Below are 16,088 nucleotides of genomic sequence, written 5' to 3' on the forward strand. Positions count from 1 at the left end.
TGGTAAAGTTATTTTTCAAACAAGAGCTAAAGTGATGTCTATAATTTATGCCCTTAGAATTGACAAAGCATTTGGCTATAACTTAATTAGCACTTATATGGTTGAGAAATTGAACTTGCCTTGTGCTGAACATATTGAACCCTACATGTTGAAAGGAGTAAAGTTAGATAAAAGAGTGTTCTTGCCATTCTCTATTGGAAGGTATGAGGATGCGATTTGGTGTGATGTCATTCCGATGAATAGTTTTTATATCTTGTTGGGAAGGCCATGGTATGTCTATAGAAGTGCTTCATCTAGTACTGAAAAAAATAGATACTCTTTTGAGATTAATGGGAAGAAACTCATTCTTGGGCCTTTGACTCCCTCACAAATTTGTGAAGATGAAAAGATTGTTAAAGAGAATATGGAAAAATATGAGAGAGAAAAGAATGAGAGGAGTAAGGGAGTGCATGTTGACATTCCAAGAGAGGAAAAAGGAGAGGTTGTCTTGAGTGAAAAGAGTGGGATGTCAAGTGAGGTAAAGAGTAATATTGAAAAAAAAGAAAAGAGAGAAGGTAATGAGATAAACAAAGTCTGTGAGATAGAGAGAGAAAAACAAGAGGGATTGAGTGAAAGCAAAGAAAAACTCTTTAGTGAGAGAAAAAAGGCTAAGGGTGAGGAAAACGTTAATCTTGTGATAAAAGCCAAAGAGAGTATAAGAAAGAAAAAAATATCTTTACTTCCTAACCCATTAACTCTTTCTTGTTTTAGTTCTTGTGTTTTGGTGCAGCCACATATTGAAATACCTTTTGAAAGGGGTGGTGAGGCGCAGGAGATGGTGGAAAAAGATCCAATTGGATTCCAACATGAATTTGACGATATCTATTCTTGTTGGATGGTGGAAGATAAAAGCTTGGTTAAATTCTTTGTTATTGAATCTTTTGACTATTTTGATTTTTATTTAAAGGGTTATGACATGGAGTTGCCTAAAAGCATTGCTAAGTTGGAACCATTGTATAAAAGAATACAAGGTGATGATGTTCCATTGGTAAATAAGTCCAAGTTTGGTATGCATAATTGGTTTATTTGCATTCTTGGCCTTTCTAGAACGCCTAAGGTATTTTTGGAGGTAATGAATTATACTCTTATTTCTTATGTTGGTGACTTTATAATTTTTGTGGATGATGATATTTTGATGCACATCAAGTCATTAACTGTAATATCTAAGTTAAAGTTCAAGAGTAATTTGCTTCCTTTTGAAATTGTGTATGACATAGATGATTATGTATTCCAACTTGGTGGAAAGAGGCATGAAATTTATGAGAAGATGCTTATGAATGAGTTAAATATTTCTTCTTCTCTTATTCAAGTGGCTAATGAGTTTTCATGTGATAAATTGCTAGAATGTGATTTTTGTTGTGTGATGGGGAGTCATTCTTCAAGTCATGTTCATTGTAAGCTTGTTAAAGTATTTGTTACTAGTAAAGATGAAATACATGATTGTTGTAACACTTGTGATCAAATACTCTTTCATGTAGAGGAATCCATGAGATTTATAATTGTAGATAGTTGGCTATATCATGAAAGTATCTTCTTTGATACATGTGGTAGAGATACTTATATTAAATGGACGTGTGGTCAATCTTTTATAATTTCCTTGTCATGTATACCTATGGACTACCTTACCGACAAGATCGAATTGAAAGTTCCATTTCATGGCGCATCTAAGAGAGGTTTTTATTGTATTGATCTAGGTAGGCATAAATTTTGTTGAGATGATGATGTACATATGCTTTATAAGGGAGTATTTACACCTATTAGGATTAATTGGGTTAAATGGACACATGGTCACTATCTTGTTTTGTTCCTACAATTTTTTCAGATTAGTGGATGCCATTTACTAGTGCGTGTTTTCTTTTTCTTGCAAGGTCAAAATTCGAGGACGAATTTTCTTCAAGAAGAGGGGAATGATAGCATCCTAGGAAGCTCAACTCTATTAAAGGACAAGGATGAAGCTTTGGAATCTCAAAGATGGCCTTTAATAAGATGTCAAGCTAAAGAGTTGCAAAACAAGGCCATTAGATTTCAAGTGCAAATAAAGAAGCTTTTAATGGTGGAGGACGAGCTCAAGACCAAAGGAGATAAATTATACAAGTTTTAAAATTATTTGGTGGCCCAAATTGAAGTCCAAGAGGAGGAAGATTGGGTCCCGAACTCAACCCTTGAAATCTAGCAAAAGGGCACCCAGGAAAGCCCAAAATGACCTTAAAAGAGGTCCAAATGGGGGGTGTTTGAAATGGAGCCCAATTGGAGTCCAAACCAATGGCCCAAACTAGTAGTTTTAAAGCCCAAATCTACCCCAAAGGGATTTGGCCATCCCCTACCTAATTTTGTGACTTTTCGTATTTCTTAGCAACCACCCTACCTAATTTTGATGACTTTGTTACCCCTTAGCAGCCCCCCACCTAATTTGATGACTTTTGTTACTCCTTAGCAACCACCTTACCTAATTGTAATGACTTTTTATGCCTTAGTACTCCTATAAATTAGGATTTCTTATCATTCATTGACACTTCATTATTGATTAAGTATATCATACTTTGAGAGTTCTTTTGAACCTTTGTTACTTGTGCTTTGAGATTTATCTTTCAACCTTTACTAGTTCATAGTTCAAGGTAGTAAGATTACTTCTCTATTGTGATATCTTTGATTCCTTTGTGGTATTCTTAGAAGGTGATTAATACTAATTATTAATTATTGTCTCAAGTTACTCCTAAAGCGGTCAAGATCCGAATCTATTATTTTGATTTGCTTTTAAGTAAAGGCGTTTGATTTCTTCAATAAATCAAGACGTTGTTGCTTTGATCTTGTCAAGGCTATAGAACTTGCATTCTTGGAATTCTTTCCTTGAATTTTCCCATATCCTTTATTTTCTGCCCTTTAGTTCTAGTTGTTCAATTCCTTATTGTTATTGCTTTCGCATTTACTTTTCAAATTCTTACTCTAGTTTGGATTTCCGACCTTGTCGTTATCAACAATTGACCCCCTTTCAATTGACATGTACGGATATGATAGGTGCTAAGATATGCTCTTATGTTACTAGACCGTGGAAAGGATTCATGATAATACTCACAAAGGAGTAGGGTGACTGTTCAAGCCATATGAGCCACATATACAGAGAAAGAAAGAGTTGCTTAAGAAGGATCTCAACACTAGGCCGCCTTAGATTAGATATGATACCACGTAGGTAATTATTATGATGGTGCATGCATAGGCACAGATGAGCAGATGTTATTCATTCTAATCAAAAGGTTCCGTAAGAAATTCATCAGATACAATCCCTTGTTGGGAAGTTAGGAAAGCAAGTGAGAAGTATTAATCCTAGAGTTATTACTCAATTTAAGCACATAATTATAGAGCTCAATTCCTCAAGGGGTTGTAAACAAGAGAATTTGTGATAGAGTGGCTTCACGAATAATGTGTCTCATTCAAAGAGTAGATACAGAGAAGGACTCATAAAGTTTTTCCGGTTCTATCCCAACTTCCATAGTAGCATAAGGAGTGACATATGACAAAGTGGAACCGGGATCAATAAGAGCATACACATCATGAGATTGGACAGTCAATATACCTGTAACCACATATGGAGAAGCCTAAAACTTTTGACGCCTCCTCATAGCATAAAACCGATTGGGCCCTCCCGAGCTCTGAATACCACCCCTAGCTGTTCCACGCCCTGCGAGCGGTATAATGCCTCTAGTTGGGGGAGGCGCTATGGATGTAGTAGCTACAGAACTGGCTGGCTTGGCCATACCCATGCCTAAGCTCTGGCGAGACAAATAACAATCTCTTTGAAAGTGATCCATCATACCACACTTAGCATACTTTGGTACCATAGTGACATACTCCCGGAAGACATCTCTCACACTTCACACAATGGGGATGAGGTCCACTAAACTGATTTGTCTCACTGACCAGATATTTACCCTTTCTGCATATATCATAAGCATACCCCTTATCCTTCCTCCAAGCTTCCAATGCGGGAGTAATAATTCCAACACCAAGTTGTTGTGTGGGCCTTTGGTACTGCCCAAAGCTATCACCCCTAACACGCTGCTGAGCATACTCACAACACGACGGCAAATGTTCCTTCCTACATGACGGACACAACTGGATGGGTGTACCCAACCTTGGGCATTTGTTCTTCTTGTGCCCCCTCTTTCCACAACCATAACATATTTCAAGATTCATCCAACATCTCCCCAAGTGGTCTTGCAAACCAAACAATTCGGCTCATTAGTACCAACAACCCTTTTTCACTTCTCAGATTCTCTCACCACGAGATCTGGTGGTGCGGTGACATTGGTAGGAAGAAGGACACTTCCCTTAGCAACAAGTTCTTCCAACCCCTCCACGGCTCGACGCATTCTCCCAATGAACTCTTGTGTAAGCTCCCCCAGATTCAATGGCACGGTCATTCCCTCCTTACTGTTTCGAACTAGTGGATTACTCATCTGAAAAGAAAAAAAAATGAGACATAACGAGGAAATTAGCTTCTTATCTTCAGCTCTATCGCACAATCTAGAGTATCAAAGAAGTGTGAAATTCCTAAATGTCCAAGTAGCCTCCTCATTATAGATGTGGTCTACAACACATCGATAAGAAGGACTCTACTAGACACGGCTCCGAGACATCCTAGGATACTTTAAAACCTTAGGCTCTGATACCAAGTTTGTCACGGCCCAAACTCGGGGAGCACGACCGGTGCTCAACCGAGAGAACCCGGTCGAGCAAGCCTGTTAGATTTCCTTCTACCCAAACTCATCCATGAATAAAGAGGAGATGCACTCCATTAATCAATTACTGGAAAGATTTTATTAACAACTTCCTTTACATTCCCATTAGCAGCTTCATTCATAATTTCAAAAATATTATGAATTTATAGAATTAATGAAAAACATGATTTCTAAATACCAACATTTCTAGTTCAATTTCCAACTTCAACCACAACCCACAACCTATCTACGGAGCCTCTAATATAATAGAAGAGTAATATGGAAATGCCGGCAACAAGGCCCCGGCTATACCTCAAAACACAGTACATGAGAAACAAAAGATATATGATCCCGAAATGAAGTGGGGCTCACCAAATTAGCTGAAAAGAGTGCACTGCTATCACTGATCAATGCCGCCTGCTGTAGAACTACCTGCATCCCATAAAGATACAGCGCCCCCGGCAAATGGGACATTAGTACTGTCAAATAGCACTAGTATGCATAGCTAAAAGTCCTCTTTCAAAATAGAATGACCATATAAGAAAAGGCAACACATAGAAACAGCAAGTCATAATCAACAATATCCAACTGTTCAGTTAAAACATAATAATTTTCAAAATACGAATTTCATATACAATTTTGGTTGGGAGATCATTAGCACCGATATACCACCGTCTTTGTTAGCGCCGAGTCCGATCACGCTCGATAGGCTAGGCCATCTCCCCACGAACAATGTGGTTTGACATGTGATGCGAAAGAAAGTTGTTACCAAGAGTAGTACCACCATATGCACAATATGGCGTCTGATCTCCACTCGATCAGCTAGGCCGCCTTCCCACATACGCCGTGTGGGTTGACTTTTCCAATCCACAAAGGTTTCAGTTTCATCCCAATTAAGGGAAATAATATCACAATTTCCAAAGATTCCAATTTCATCCCAAATAAGGGGAGTAATCCCAATCCACCCCTACACCGGCACGTGTAGTTTCAGGTGTGAGCCTTATGACCTACCCTTCCTCGGTTTTTGCTTATGAAGCTCTCAAAAATATTTTTGAATTGATTTGCATACAGAAATATCATAAATATAATTGTACTCACCTCAACATATTTCATATTGTATAAATTCTTATTAGTATTTCCAGTTATTCACCACGACAATATTTCCTTGGCTCATTAGGCCATTCACAAGATTCTTTATTCTTGGAACAATGGCCGTATTTCATATTCTACACTTTCACTTGAGCTTCATTACAGTCTAAATGTTCCGAAATTCTTATCAACTTCAATCTATTTTAGAAATATAACAAATTGAACCAAAATTAGGAAGATGATTATGGTTCTAGCTCATTTGAGCATTTTATCAAACACTAGGTGTGCATTAAAGTTTCAAGTTCCTTTTTATGGAGAATTCCATCATCCCACAACCCAATATTTACCAAAGCCTAGTTCAACAATCTTCCTACACCCCTCGATATTACATGCATGTAAATAAACAACCCTACTACCCAGAAATTATCTTGCTAATTATCCAATTCTACACAAAATTCGAAAGTGAGGGTTAGGGTGTCTATCTTACCTCTAGGATGAAGACCTACTGAGTTTTCCTTTCTTAATCTTCCAAAACTTGGGCAAGAATTGAAGGACAAATATTGGAGAACACCTTCTCACTCTAGGGCACCCTCTCTCACTCTAAAATATCAGATAATAGCTCATAAATGACCCAAAGAGTGTATTTAACAAAATAGGGCCGGGTTTTAAAAACCCAAAAAATGAAGCTCCTGAACAGGTTCTGCGGTCGCATATGCGACCGCATATGCGACCGCATAATGGTTATGCGGACCGCATATCGGTCGCATAATGGGTGTCCAAAATGACAAAAAATCTGGTTGAGTCTGCGGTCACTATGCGGTCCGCATAACTGTTCTGCGGTCGCATAGTACACCACATTATAATTATGCGGTCGCATAGTCGACCGCATAATTGCTTCCAACTGACCCAATTAACTGCCTCACTCTGCGTCCATTATGCGGTCCGCAGAGTGATTCTGCGGTCGCATAGTGGACCGCAGAAATGCACTTTTCCGCCAAAAATTTTCCTTTACTTTCCGGTGCATTGTTCAACCCAAAAAGTCCGATTCGGCACCACGAAACATTATTTTCTTTTGCAAAATTTTACGGGACCTTACATTATCCCCCACTTAGGATCATTCATCCTCGAATGAGGGTCAAAAATCTGTTATTAGCATCTTATGCAACTCAAATTTTCATACCACACACCAGCAGCCCCAAATTTGATTAACTCCCTAAATTGCTAAAACATTTCGCCAGAGTTTCCTTTGTAATTAGGCATATCCACCTGTCAGAGAGCCCCAAAAACACATCCTAACAACATATAAATATTCCAACGACATAAAATAATACAAAACAACACCAAATGTGGCCTCATTAGCAATATATTTCCAAAAAGGAACACCCTTAACACCAAATGTACAAGTCATACATATTTCATAGGAATGTCCCTTAGCATTTTCATAAGGCACAACTCATAATTACATGGTTATTCAAATAAATAAGGATACTTTTTCTTCATTTCTTCTTCGGCCTCCCAAAGTAGCCTCTTCAACTTGTTGGTTTCGCCATAGCACTTTCACAGATGCAATTTCTTTGTTTCTCAACTTTTGGACTTGCCGATCAATAATAGAAACTGGAATCTCTTCATAAGTCAATTCTTCATTTACCTCAATAGTCTCAACCGGAACAATGACTGTCGGGTCTCCAACTACTTTCTTTAACATAGACACATGAAACACCGGGTGTACTAATGACATCTCAGGTGGTAGCTCAAGCTTGTATGCCACCTCACCGATCCTTTAAATGATTTTGTACGGTACGACATACCTCGGACTCAATTTCCCTTTCTTACCAAATCGCATTACACCCTTCATGGGGGAAACTTTCAAAAATACCCAATCAACTTCTTTGAATTCCAAATCTCTACACCGAACATTCGAATAGGATTTCTGATGACTCTGAGAAGTCTTCAACCGCTCCTTAATGATTTAAACTTTTTCCATAGCCTGATGCACGAGGTCTGGCCCTATCAACTCTGCTTCCTTAATTTCGAACCACCCAATGAGAGATCTACATCTCCTACCATATAAAGCCTCGAACGGTGCCATTTGAATGCTAGCATGATAACTATTGTTATATGCAAATTCTATGTGTGGTAAATGATTATCCCAGCTTCCTTTGAAGTCTATAACACAAGCGCGCAACATATCCTCTAGCGTCTGAATAGTCCGCTCTACCTACCCGTCAGTCTGCAGGTGAAAGGCTATACCAAGATTCACTTGAGTACCCAAACCTTGCTGAAATTTCTTCCAAAAATTAGCAGTGAATTGTGCCCCTAGATCAGAAATGATGGAAACTGGGGTGCCGTGCAACCTGACTATTTCTTTGATATACAGCTGAGCATACTGCTCTACTCTGTCGGTAGACTTAACCGGCAAAAATTGTGATGACTTCGTGAGTCGATCCACAATCACCCAAATTGAGTCAAACTTGCGCGGAGTGCGCGGTAATCCTACCACAAAGTCCATATTAATCATTTCCCATTTCCACATTGGAATTTCTATGTTCTGTGCCAACCCACCAGGCCTTTGGTGTTCGGCCTGCACTTGCTGACAGTTCGGACATCTTGCTACAAAGTCCGCCACATTCCTCTTCATATCATTCCACCAATAGACTTCCTTAAGATCATGATACATTTTTGTAGAACTTGGGTGCACAGAATACCTAGAAGTGTGAGCTTCAGTCAAATTTCTTTCACGGAGACCATCCACATTTGGAACACATAGTCGCCCTTGGTACCTTAGTGTACCATCATCCATGCCAAGAGAAAAGGCCATGGTCTTATGTTTATGAATCCCCTCTTTCAATTTCACCAACAATGGATCGTTGTATTGCTTCTCTTTAACTTCCACAACAAGCGATGATTCAGCCCTATTTTGCACAATTACCCCTCCTTCACTAGAGTCCGCAAGATGAACTCCTAAACTAGCCAACTTCCTTGGCTAATGGCCTCTAATATGCCTCCAAGTGAGCCAAACTACCCATAGATTTCCGACTAAGAGCATTAGCCACAAGATTGGCCTTTCTCGGATAATATAGAATATCAATGTCGTAGTCCTTGAGTAACTCAAGCCATCTTCTCTGCCTCAGATTCAATTCCTTCAGCTTGAAAATATATTGAAGGCTCTTATGGTCCGTGAATATATCAACATGTACCCCATATAAATAATGACGCCAAATTTTAAATGCAAATACCACTGCCGCAAGTTCTAAATCATGTGTTGGATAGTTCTTTTCATGATTCTTTAGTTGCCTAGAAGCATAAGCTATCACCTTCCCATGTTGCATTAATACACCCCCAAGCCCGATTCTTGAAGAATCACAATATACCACAAATCCATCCATACCCTCAGGTAGAGTCAACACCGGCGCCGTAGTCAGTCTTGCTTTCAATTCCTGGAAACTCTTTTCACAAGCATCTAACCATTGGAACTTAATTGCCTTCTGTGTCAATTTAGTCAATGGAGAGGTAAGAGTAGAAAACCCTTCCACAAACTTTCTGTAATATCCAGCTAAGCCTAAGAAACTGCGAATCTCTGTTGGAGTTGTAGGCCTCGGCCAATTCTTCACAACCGCAATTTTCTGAGGATCAACCTTAATCCCCTCACTAGAGACAACATGACCCAAGAATGTGATAGACTCGAGCCAAAATTCACATTTCGAAAATTTTGCATACAACTGGTGTTGATGCAGAGTCTGCAACACTGCCCTGCGGTGACCGGCATGGTCCTCTCGATTTCGTGAATATACAAGAATATCATCAATAAACACTATCACAAAAGAATCGAGGAATGGCTTGAAAACGCGATTCATAAGATCCATGAAGGGTGCTGGGGCATTTGTTAGCCCAAAAGACATCACCAGAAATTCAAAATGCCCATACCAGGTTCTAAAAGCTATTTTCGGAATATCCCGCTCCTTGATCTTCAATTGGTGATACCCGGATCTTAAATCAATCTTGGAGAAGTACCTGGCACCTTGCAATTGATCAAACAAGTCATCTATCCTTGGCAGTAGGTACTTATTCTTGATTGTGACCTTATTAAGTTGCTGATAGTCAATACACATTCTCAGTGACCCATCTTTCTTTCTTACAAAAAGAATCGGTGCGCCCCAAGGCGACACACTCGGCCGGATAAAATCCTTTTCTAACATATCTCCCAACTGTTCCTTTAGCTCCTTCAACTCTGCCGATGCCATTCTGTAGGGTGGAATGGATATAGGATGTGTGCCTAGCATCACATGAATCCCAAAATCAATCTCCTTGTCTGGTGGGATCCCAGGGAGTTCATCCGGAAAGACTCCTGGAAATTCATTCACAACAGGCATAGACTCAAGTGTAGGTGCCTCAGCATCGGTGTCCGTAACCCGGACCAAATGGTAAATACATCCCTTGTTTATCATCTTTGTGGTCTTAAGGTAGGAAATAAACCTACTCTTTGGCACTACATCATCACCCTTCCACTCAATAACTGGCTTATTTGGAAATTCGAACCTAACAGTCCTGGTTTGGCAATTAAGCTTGGCAAAACAAGAATAAATCCAATCCATCCCCATTATCACATCAAAATCGACCATTCTCAATTCAATAAGATCGGCCACGGTGTCTCGACCACGCAATATGACAACACATTGCCCTATAAACCCGTACTGCCAAAATAGACTCACCAACCGGAGTAGATACAAAGAACGACTCATAAAGCTGTTTTGGTTCTATCCCAACTTCCATAGCAACATAAGGAGTGACATATGACAAAGTGGAACAGGATCAATAAGAGCATATACATCATGAGATTGGACAATCAATATACCTGTGACAACATCTGGAGAAGCCTCTGATTCCCGACGTCTCCGTATAGCATAAAATCTGCTGGGTCCTCCCGAATTCTGTGCACCACCCCTAGCTGCACTACGCCCTGCAGGCACTGGGGTGCCTCGAGCTGGAGGTGCTGTAGATGTAGTAGCTGCAGAATTAGCTGGTTGTGCCACGGCTCTGCCCATATTTCGGCGGGATGAGCGGCAATCTCTCTGAATATGACCTTGCAAACCACACCCATAGCATACTGGTAGGTCCATGAAATAGGACCCAAAGTGCATCCTCCCACACTTAGGGCATGGAAGCCTCCGCTGCTGAAACCTTCTGTCGGGTCAACCCTGCTGGTGGGGTCCCCTATTGCCCTGACTGGGTCCAGAAGATTGTGCACCCATCGAAGACTGGGCAAATGATTGGGATGGTCCTGATGACGCTCCCCTGAATGCCGACCTACCACCACTACCACCGGAAGAACCACCAAAGTTGCCCGCGGACCGGGCTTTGCTGCTACTCTGACGCTTCATTCTATTCTTCAATTTGCGGGTCTCTGTGGCTTGAGCAAATGCCACCATCTTACCATAGTTCATATTGGAATTTAAGGCAGCTGTAGAGGCCTCATTTATAATCAAGGGGCTAAGGCCCTATACAAATCGACGCACTCTAGCCTCCATAGTGGGCAACATGTGAATAGCATACTTGGACAGGCGTGCAAACTCCATATGGTACTCCCACACATTCATACTACCCTACTTCAGGCTTTCAACTCAGTGGCACGAGCTGCCTTAGATTTGGCAGGCAAGAAATAATCCATAAATGCATCTGTGAACTTACCCCACCTTGCTGGAGGGCTTCCCTCCTCATGGGATTCCTCCCACAACTCCAACCAAGAACAGACCATCCCTTTCAGGCGGTAGGAGGCCAACTCTACTCCCTCCGTCTCTGTAGCATGCATAACCCGGAGAGTTTTGTGCATCTCGTCAATGAAGTCCTGGGGGTCCTCCTCGGGATCAGTACCCGTAAACACTGGAGGATCTAACTAAAGAAACTTGTTCACCCTGGAACTAGCAGATTCCCCTGGATGACTGGAAGAAGTAGGCCCAACACTCCATCTCTGGGCCTGAGAAGCCACTATCTATGTCAACATTTGTATGGCTCCCCTAATATCAATATCAGATACACCAGAATCGGAAGCTGGAGCTGGAGATGGAACTGGAATATCAGTTGGAGGAACCGTTGGACCTTCTATAGGGGTAGGGACAGGTGCGGCCTGATCAGTTGTAGTAGAGTCAAGCAATGTAGTAGCTGGAGGAATATTCTCACTCCTCGGGTTCTCACCCGCATCATCAATTATAGGATTAACTGTCACTCCTGGGGTGACATTGGCTCTTTGGTCAGTTCTTGCCTTCTTCTTAGGTGCCATGTACTGAAAATTAGAGCAACGCAGGAGTTAAAGGAGGAACAATCTTACAACCAGCTTTATCGCACGATCAAGAACATGAAAAAAGGGTATTATTCCTAAATGCCCATGTAGCATCCTAATTATAGATGTGGTCGACAACACACCGATAATAACGACTCTACTAGACACGGCTCCAAGACATCCTAGGACACTTTAAAACCTTAGGGTCTGATACCAAGTTTGTCACGCCCCAAAAATCGTGGAGCGCGACCGACACTCAACCGAGTGAACCCGACTGAGCAAGCCTGTTAGATTTCTTCTACCCAAACTTATTCATGAATAAAGAGAATATATGTTTTCCTTAATTAAACAATAAAGTGGTCGTATGTCTCTCTGGGCATCTATAGGTATACTGAAGTTCTTTGCTCGATACTTTGTTGAACTTACGAATATTGCTATATCCGTTACATCTCACGTTTTTGTATATTAAAATTTCATCGTAAGTTAATCAACGTAAGTTCAGGGATGAGATTTTCTTGAGATTATAGGCATTTATGCTATTTATAACAAGCAATAAGTAAGTGCCGTGAAAGATAAAGGGTAAACGAATCAAAGAAAATGAGTTTCGTTGAAGGTTGTCGATTTGGGATAAAATACGGTCCGAGCTACAATACCCGGTATTTATGGATTAGTGCCATACAAGGTACCACATGACCATGATAGTAGGGTACATAAAGTGTGTCAAGTGAGTAGTATTTGAAGTAATTTGAGATAATTCTTAATCATGTGGGTAATTGGTTAATTATTGGTTAATGGGAGGTTAACTATTTAATTAAGGAATGGTTGGATAAGACTAACCCTCCCCCCACGTGGCAGCACCCCTCCATCCCTATGTATGACTCTTAAGTCATTAATATATGTGGCAAGATTAGAGATGTGAAAAGTGGGCAAGTCTTATAACGTGAGTCATATATCATTTTAGAATAAGAGAACCATTATGTCTTAAAGACATGAGAATCACATCTCTATTCTTAAAAACGTGGGATTTCAAGGCTCTTCAGGAATTCAAAGTATGATATTCCATAGCGTCTTCGACACTTCAAAAACCCGAGATTTCAGAGCACCTTAATTAACGTGAGATTTTGCAATATTAAGGGAATACGGTGTAATATTTCTCAAGAGAATCGACTCAGGTATGTTAAGGCTATCCCTTCTTTCTTTTTTAGATGATCTATACGATACAAACGAAACGAGCAAATGCACAACTTTCATAAATTACTCTATTCGTAGAAATGCTAGAGATGCGTATATTCTTGTTTTCCCATAAGTCTTATTATTCTATCGTCTGTTCATGGGTCTAAAAAAAATATGTAAGTTGATAAAGTTTACTTCATGATATTACTCAAAGGCATAATGGTCCTATGACATTTAAAGAGATTTTATTGACGTATTTCTCATGCATTACATTCATTTATATTGACTCATGACCAGATGGCGTTATATACACGTATATATGTATATATATGTATGTGGGATATGTAAAAAGCTTACGGAGTTATATACGCACCACCACCTGATCAGCTGGTATACGTTGATGATTTGCCCACAGTGGCTGAGATGATATGATGGGACGCCCTCAGAGGCTTGATGATGTTATGAATGCATATACCCATGCATGGTATGACATTTATATGCATATGCTTGACATTATAAATGTTTCAGGATTTACAAAGTTATTTAGACTTACAGGCGGAATTCTTTATTCCATGTTTTATCTACGTTTGTTATGTATTGATTTTCATGCCTTACATACTTATTCGTACTGATGCCCTATTTCCTGGGGCCTGCGTTTCATGCCCGCAGGTGCAGATAGGCAAGCTGATGGTCCCCCTTCTTAGGATCCTTGATCAGCGAGAGTTGGTGTGCTCCATTTGATCTGGAGCTGCTTTGGATTTTGGTACGATAGGTTTGTTTACATATAAGGGTATGACGGGGCTCAGTCCCATCTGTAGACAATTATGTATAGTTGGATAGTATGTGGCCTTGTCGGCTTCCAGTTTTGGGTATATTGTTGTCTATAGCAGCCTTGCCGGCTCGCCCACTGTATTCCGTATATATATGTACATATGTATTTTGGATAGGTTTCCCTCACGTATGTTATTCATGTTTATATCTTAGACGCATGCTTAAGGATGTTCGACAGGTAGGACTCGGGCATCCGTCGCGGCCCACCGGTTTGGGTCGTGACAATATCTTATTTCATAGACCCGGTTATCTATTCGTATGACTTTACTGCATCTAGGTAGGTCATACTTTACCATAACTCTTACTTCGATTTATCATTACTGAGGTCTGCTACCAAACTCCAGGTTACTTTTGTTGCTTATCCCATATGTATAAATCTAAGTCCTATAACGTTTCCTCATTACTGTTCATCTTAAGAATGACGGCCTAATCTCATCTCATACTTTGTTACTTTTGTCCATCCATTGTTGATTCACCTCAATATTGATCTACAATATACCACTGATAACCTAAAACTTCTTACGTAATACCTTGCCAGTAGGGCTTACGTTGCATCGAGGAATATTTGAAGTGATTTTCCTGATCCACTTAGCGGCGATACTGTACTTCAATAAGCGTATTTTATAGTATCCCAATGTGATTCACTTACGTGGGTATTTTAATCCCGTACAATTCATGAAATCCTCCTCAAATCATTACTCAATCGAAGGCCCAATCATCATCCTTTATTTATCACAATTACACCTTCATTGTACTATCAGGGCGACATTCCATCTCTTTTAAATGCCATTAGTCTTAGACTTCTTTGAGTTCATTCAGGCTATACTGAGCTTTTTATAACTTAGAGAAATCATTAGCTCTCTTGCCATATGATATGGTGGAATAGAAATGAGTTGAGTTCCCGGCACCAGGTTAGTACCAGAATCAATATCCCTATCGGGCGGCATGCCCGATAGGTCTGCTGGGAACACATTTGGGAAATCTCTCACTACTGGAACTGACTCGGCGGTAGGAGTATCAGCACTAGCATCCCTCACAAAGGATAGATATGCTTCACACCCCTTCTTAACCATCCGTTGTGCCTTATGAAAGGACACAACCCTACTAGGAATATAATCCAATGTACCCCTCCACTCCAACCACGACAAACCTGGTATAGCTAGTGTCCCAGTCTTGGTGTGACAATCCAGAATAGCGTGATAGGACGAAAACATATCCATGCCCAAGATCACATCATAGTCTATCATACTGAGTAGTAATATATCAACTCTAGTCTCATAACCACCAATGACAACTAAACACGACCAATAAAGGCGGTCCACAAAAACAGAATCTCCCATAGGCGTGGACACATATAGAGGAGCACTCAAATAACACGAGATATATCCAAACACCGATCAAAGTAATATGACACATATGAATAAGTGGAACTCAGATCAAATATGACATCGTATCCCTATGACAACTGGATTAATACCTCTAATAATAGAGTCTGATGGAACCACCTTCATCCTACCAGGAAAAGCATAGAAATCAGCCAAGCCTCATCCTCTAGGGTGACCTCTACCCCTCTGACCCCTACCCATAGATGGTAGTGCAGGTGGAGTGGCAATTGGAGTAGCAACTATGGCCTGTGAACCAGTGGACCCTTTGGAATCCATGGAGCCTGTGGAGGTGCAACCCTCATAAGTATAGGGAAGTCCCTCACCATATGTCTAGTATCATCACAGTCAAAACAAGCCTTCGGTGGGCGTGGCTACTGAATCTGACTCTAACCTGGTCGGCTAGACTGACCTTTGAAGGCACCCGTACAGGAGGTGCATTGGAAAGTGGTTGTGCATAATAGGCAACTTGAGACCTCAGAATAGCTAGAACACTGCTAGTAGCTGGAACTGCTGAATGAACTGGGCAGCTCACATAGCCTCTGCCATGACGGGATACAACTGGAGTACGAGCACCGCTATATC

General features: G+C 40.6%; 1 protein-coding gene across 1 annotated transcript; it reads right to left on the reverse strand.

Moving 5' to 3' along the window:
- Nucleotides 1–4,295: 4,295 nt before the first annotated feature.
- Nucleotides 4,296–15,461, reverse strand: LOC138905878 (uncharacterized). The gene is made up of 2 exons (XM_070194391.1): nucleotides 15,030–15,461; nucleotides 4,296–4,493 (listed from the first exon to the last, which is right to left on the reverse strand). Exons 1-2 carry the CDS (start codon nucleotides 15,459–15,461, stop codon nucleotides 4,296–4,298), a joined length of 630 nt encoding a protein of 209 aa, XP_070050492.1.
- Nucleotides 15,462–16,088: the final 627 nt, after the last annotated feature.

This window comes from Nicotiana tomentosiformis, chromosome 2 (assembly GCF_000390325.3).
Source record: "Nicotiana tomentosiformis chromosome 2, ASM39032v3, whole genome shotgun sequence".
Taxonomy (NCBI): Eukaryota; Viridiplantae; Streptophyta; class Magnoliopsida; order Solanales; family Solanaceae; genus Nicotiana; species Nicotiana tomentosiformis.

What these genes read in the sequence shown, in the direction of transcription:
- LOC138905878 (XM_070194391.1), bottom strand. Translation starts at nt 15,461, where the DNA reads ATGGGAGATTCTGTTTTTGTGGACCGCCTTTATTGGTCGTGTTTAGTT. An exon ending in TTGATTCTGGTACTAACCTG is followed by an intron (nt 4,494 to 15,029) that starts GTGCCGGGAACT and finishes TTTTCTTTTCAG; the next exon opens with ATGAGTAATCCACTAGTTCG.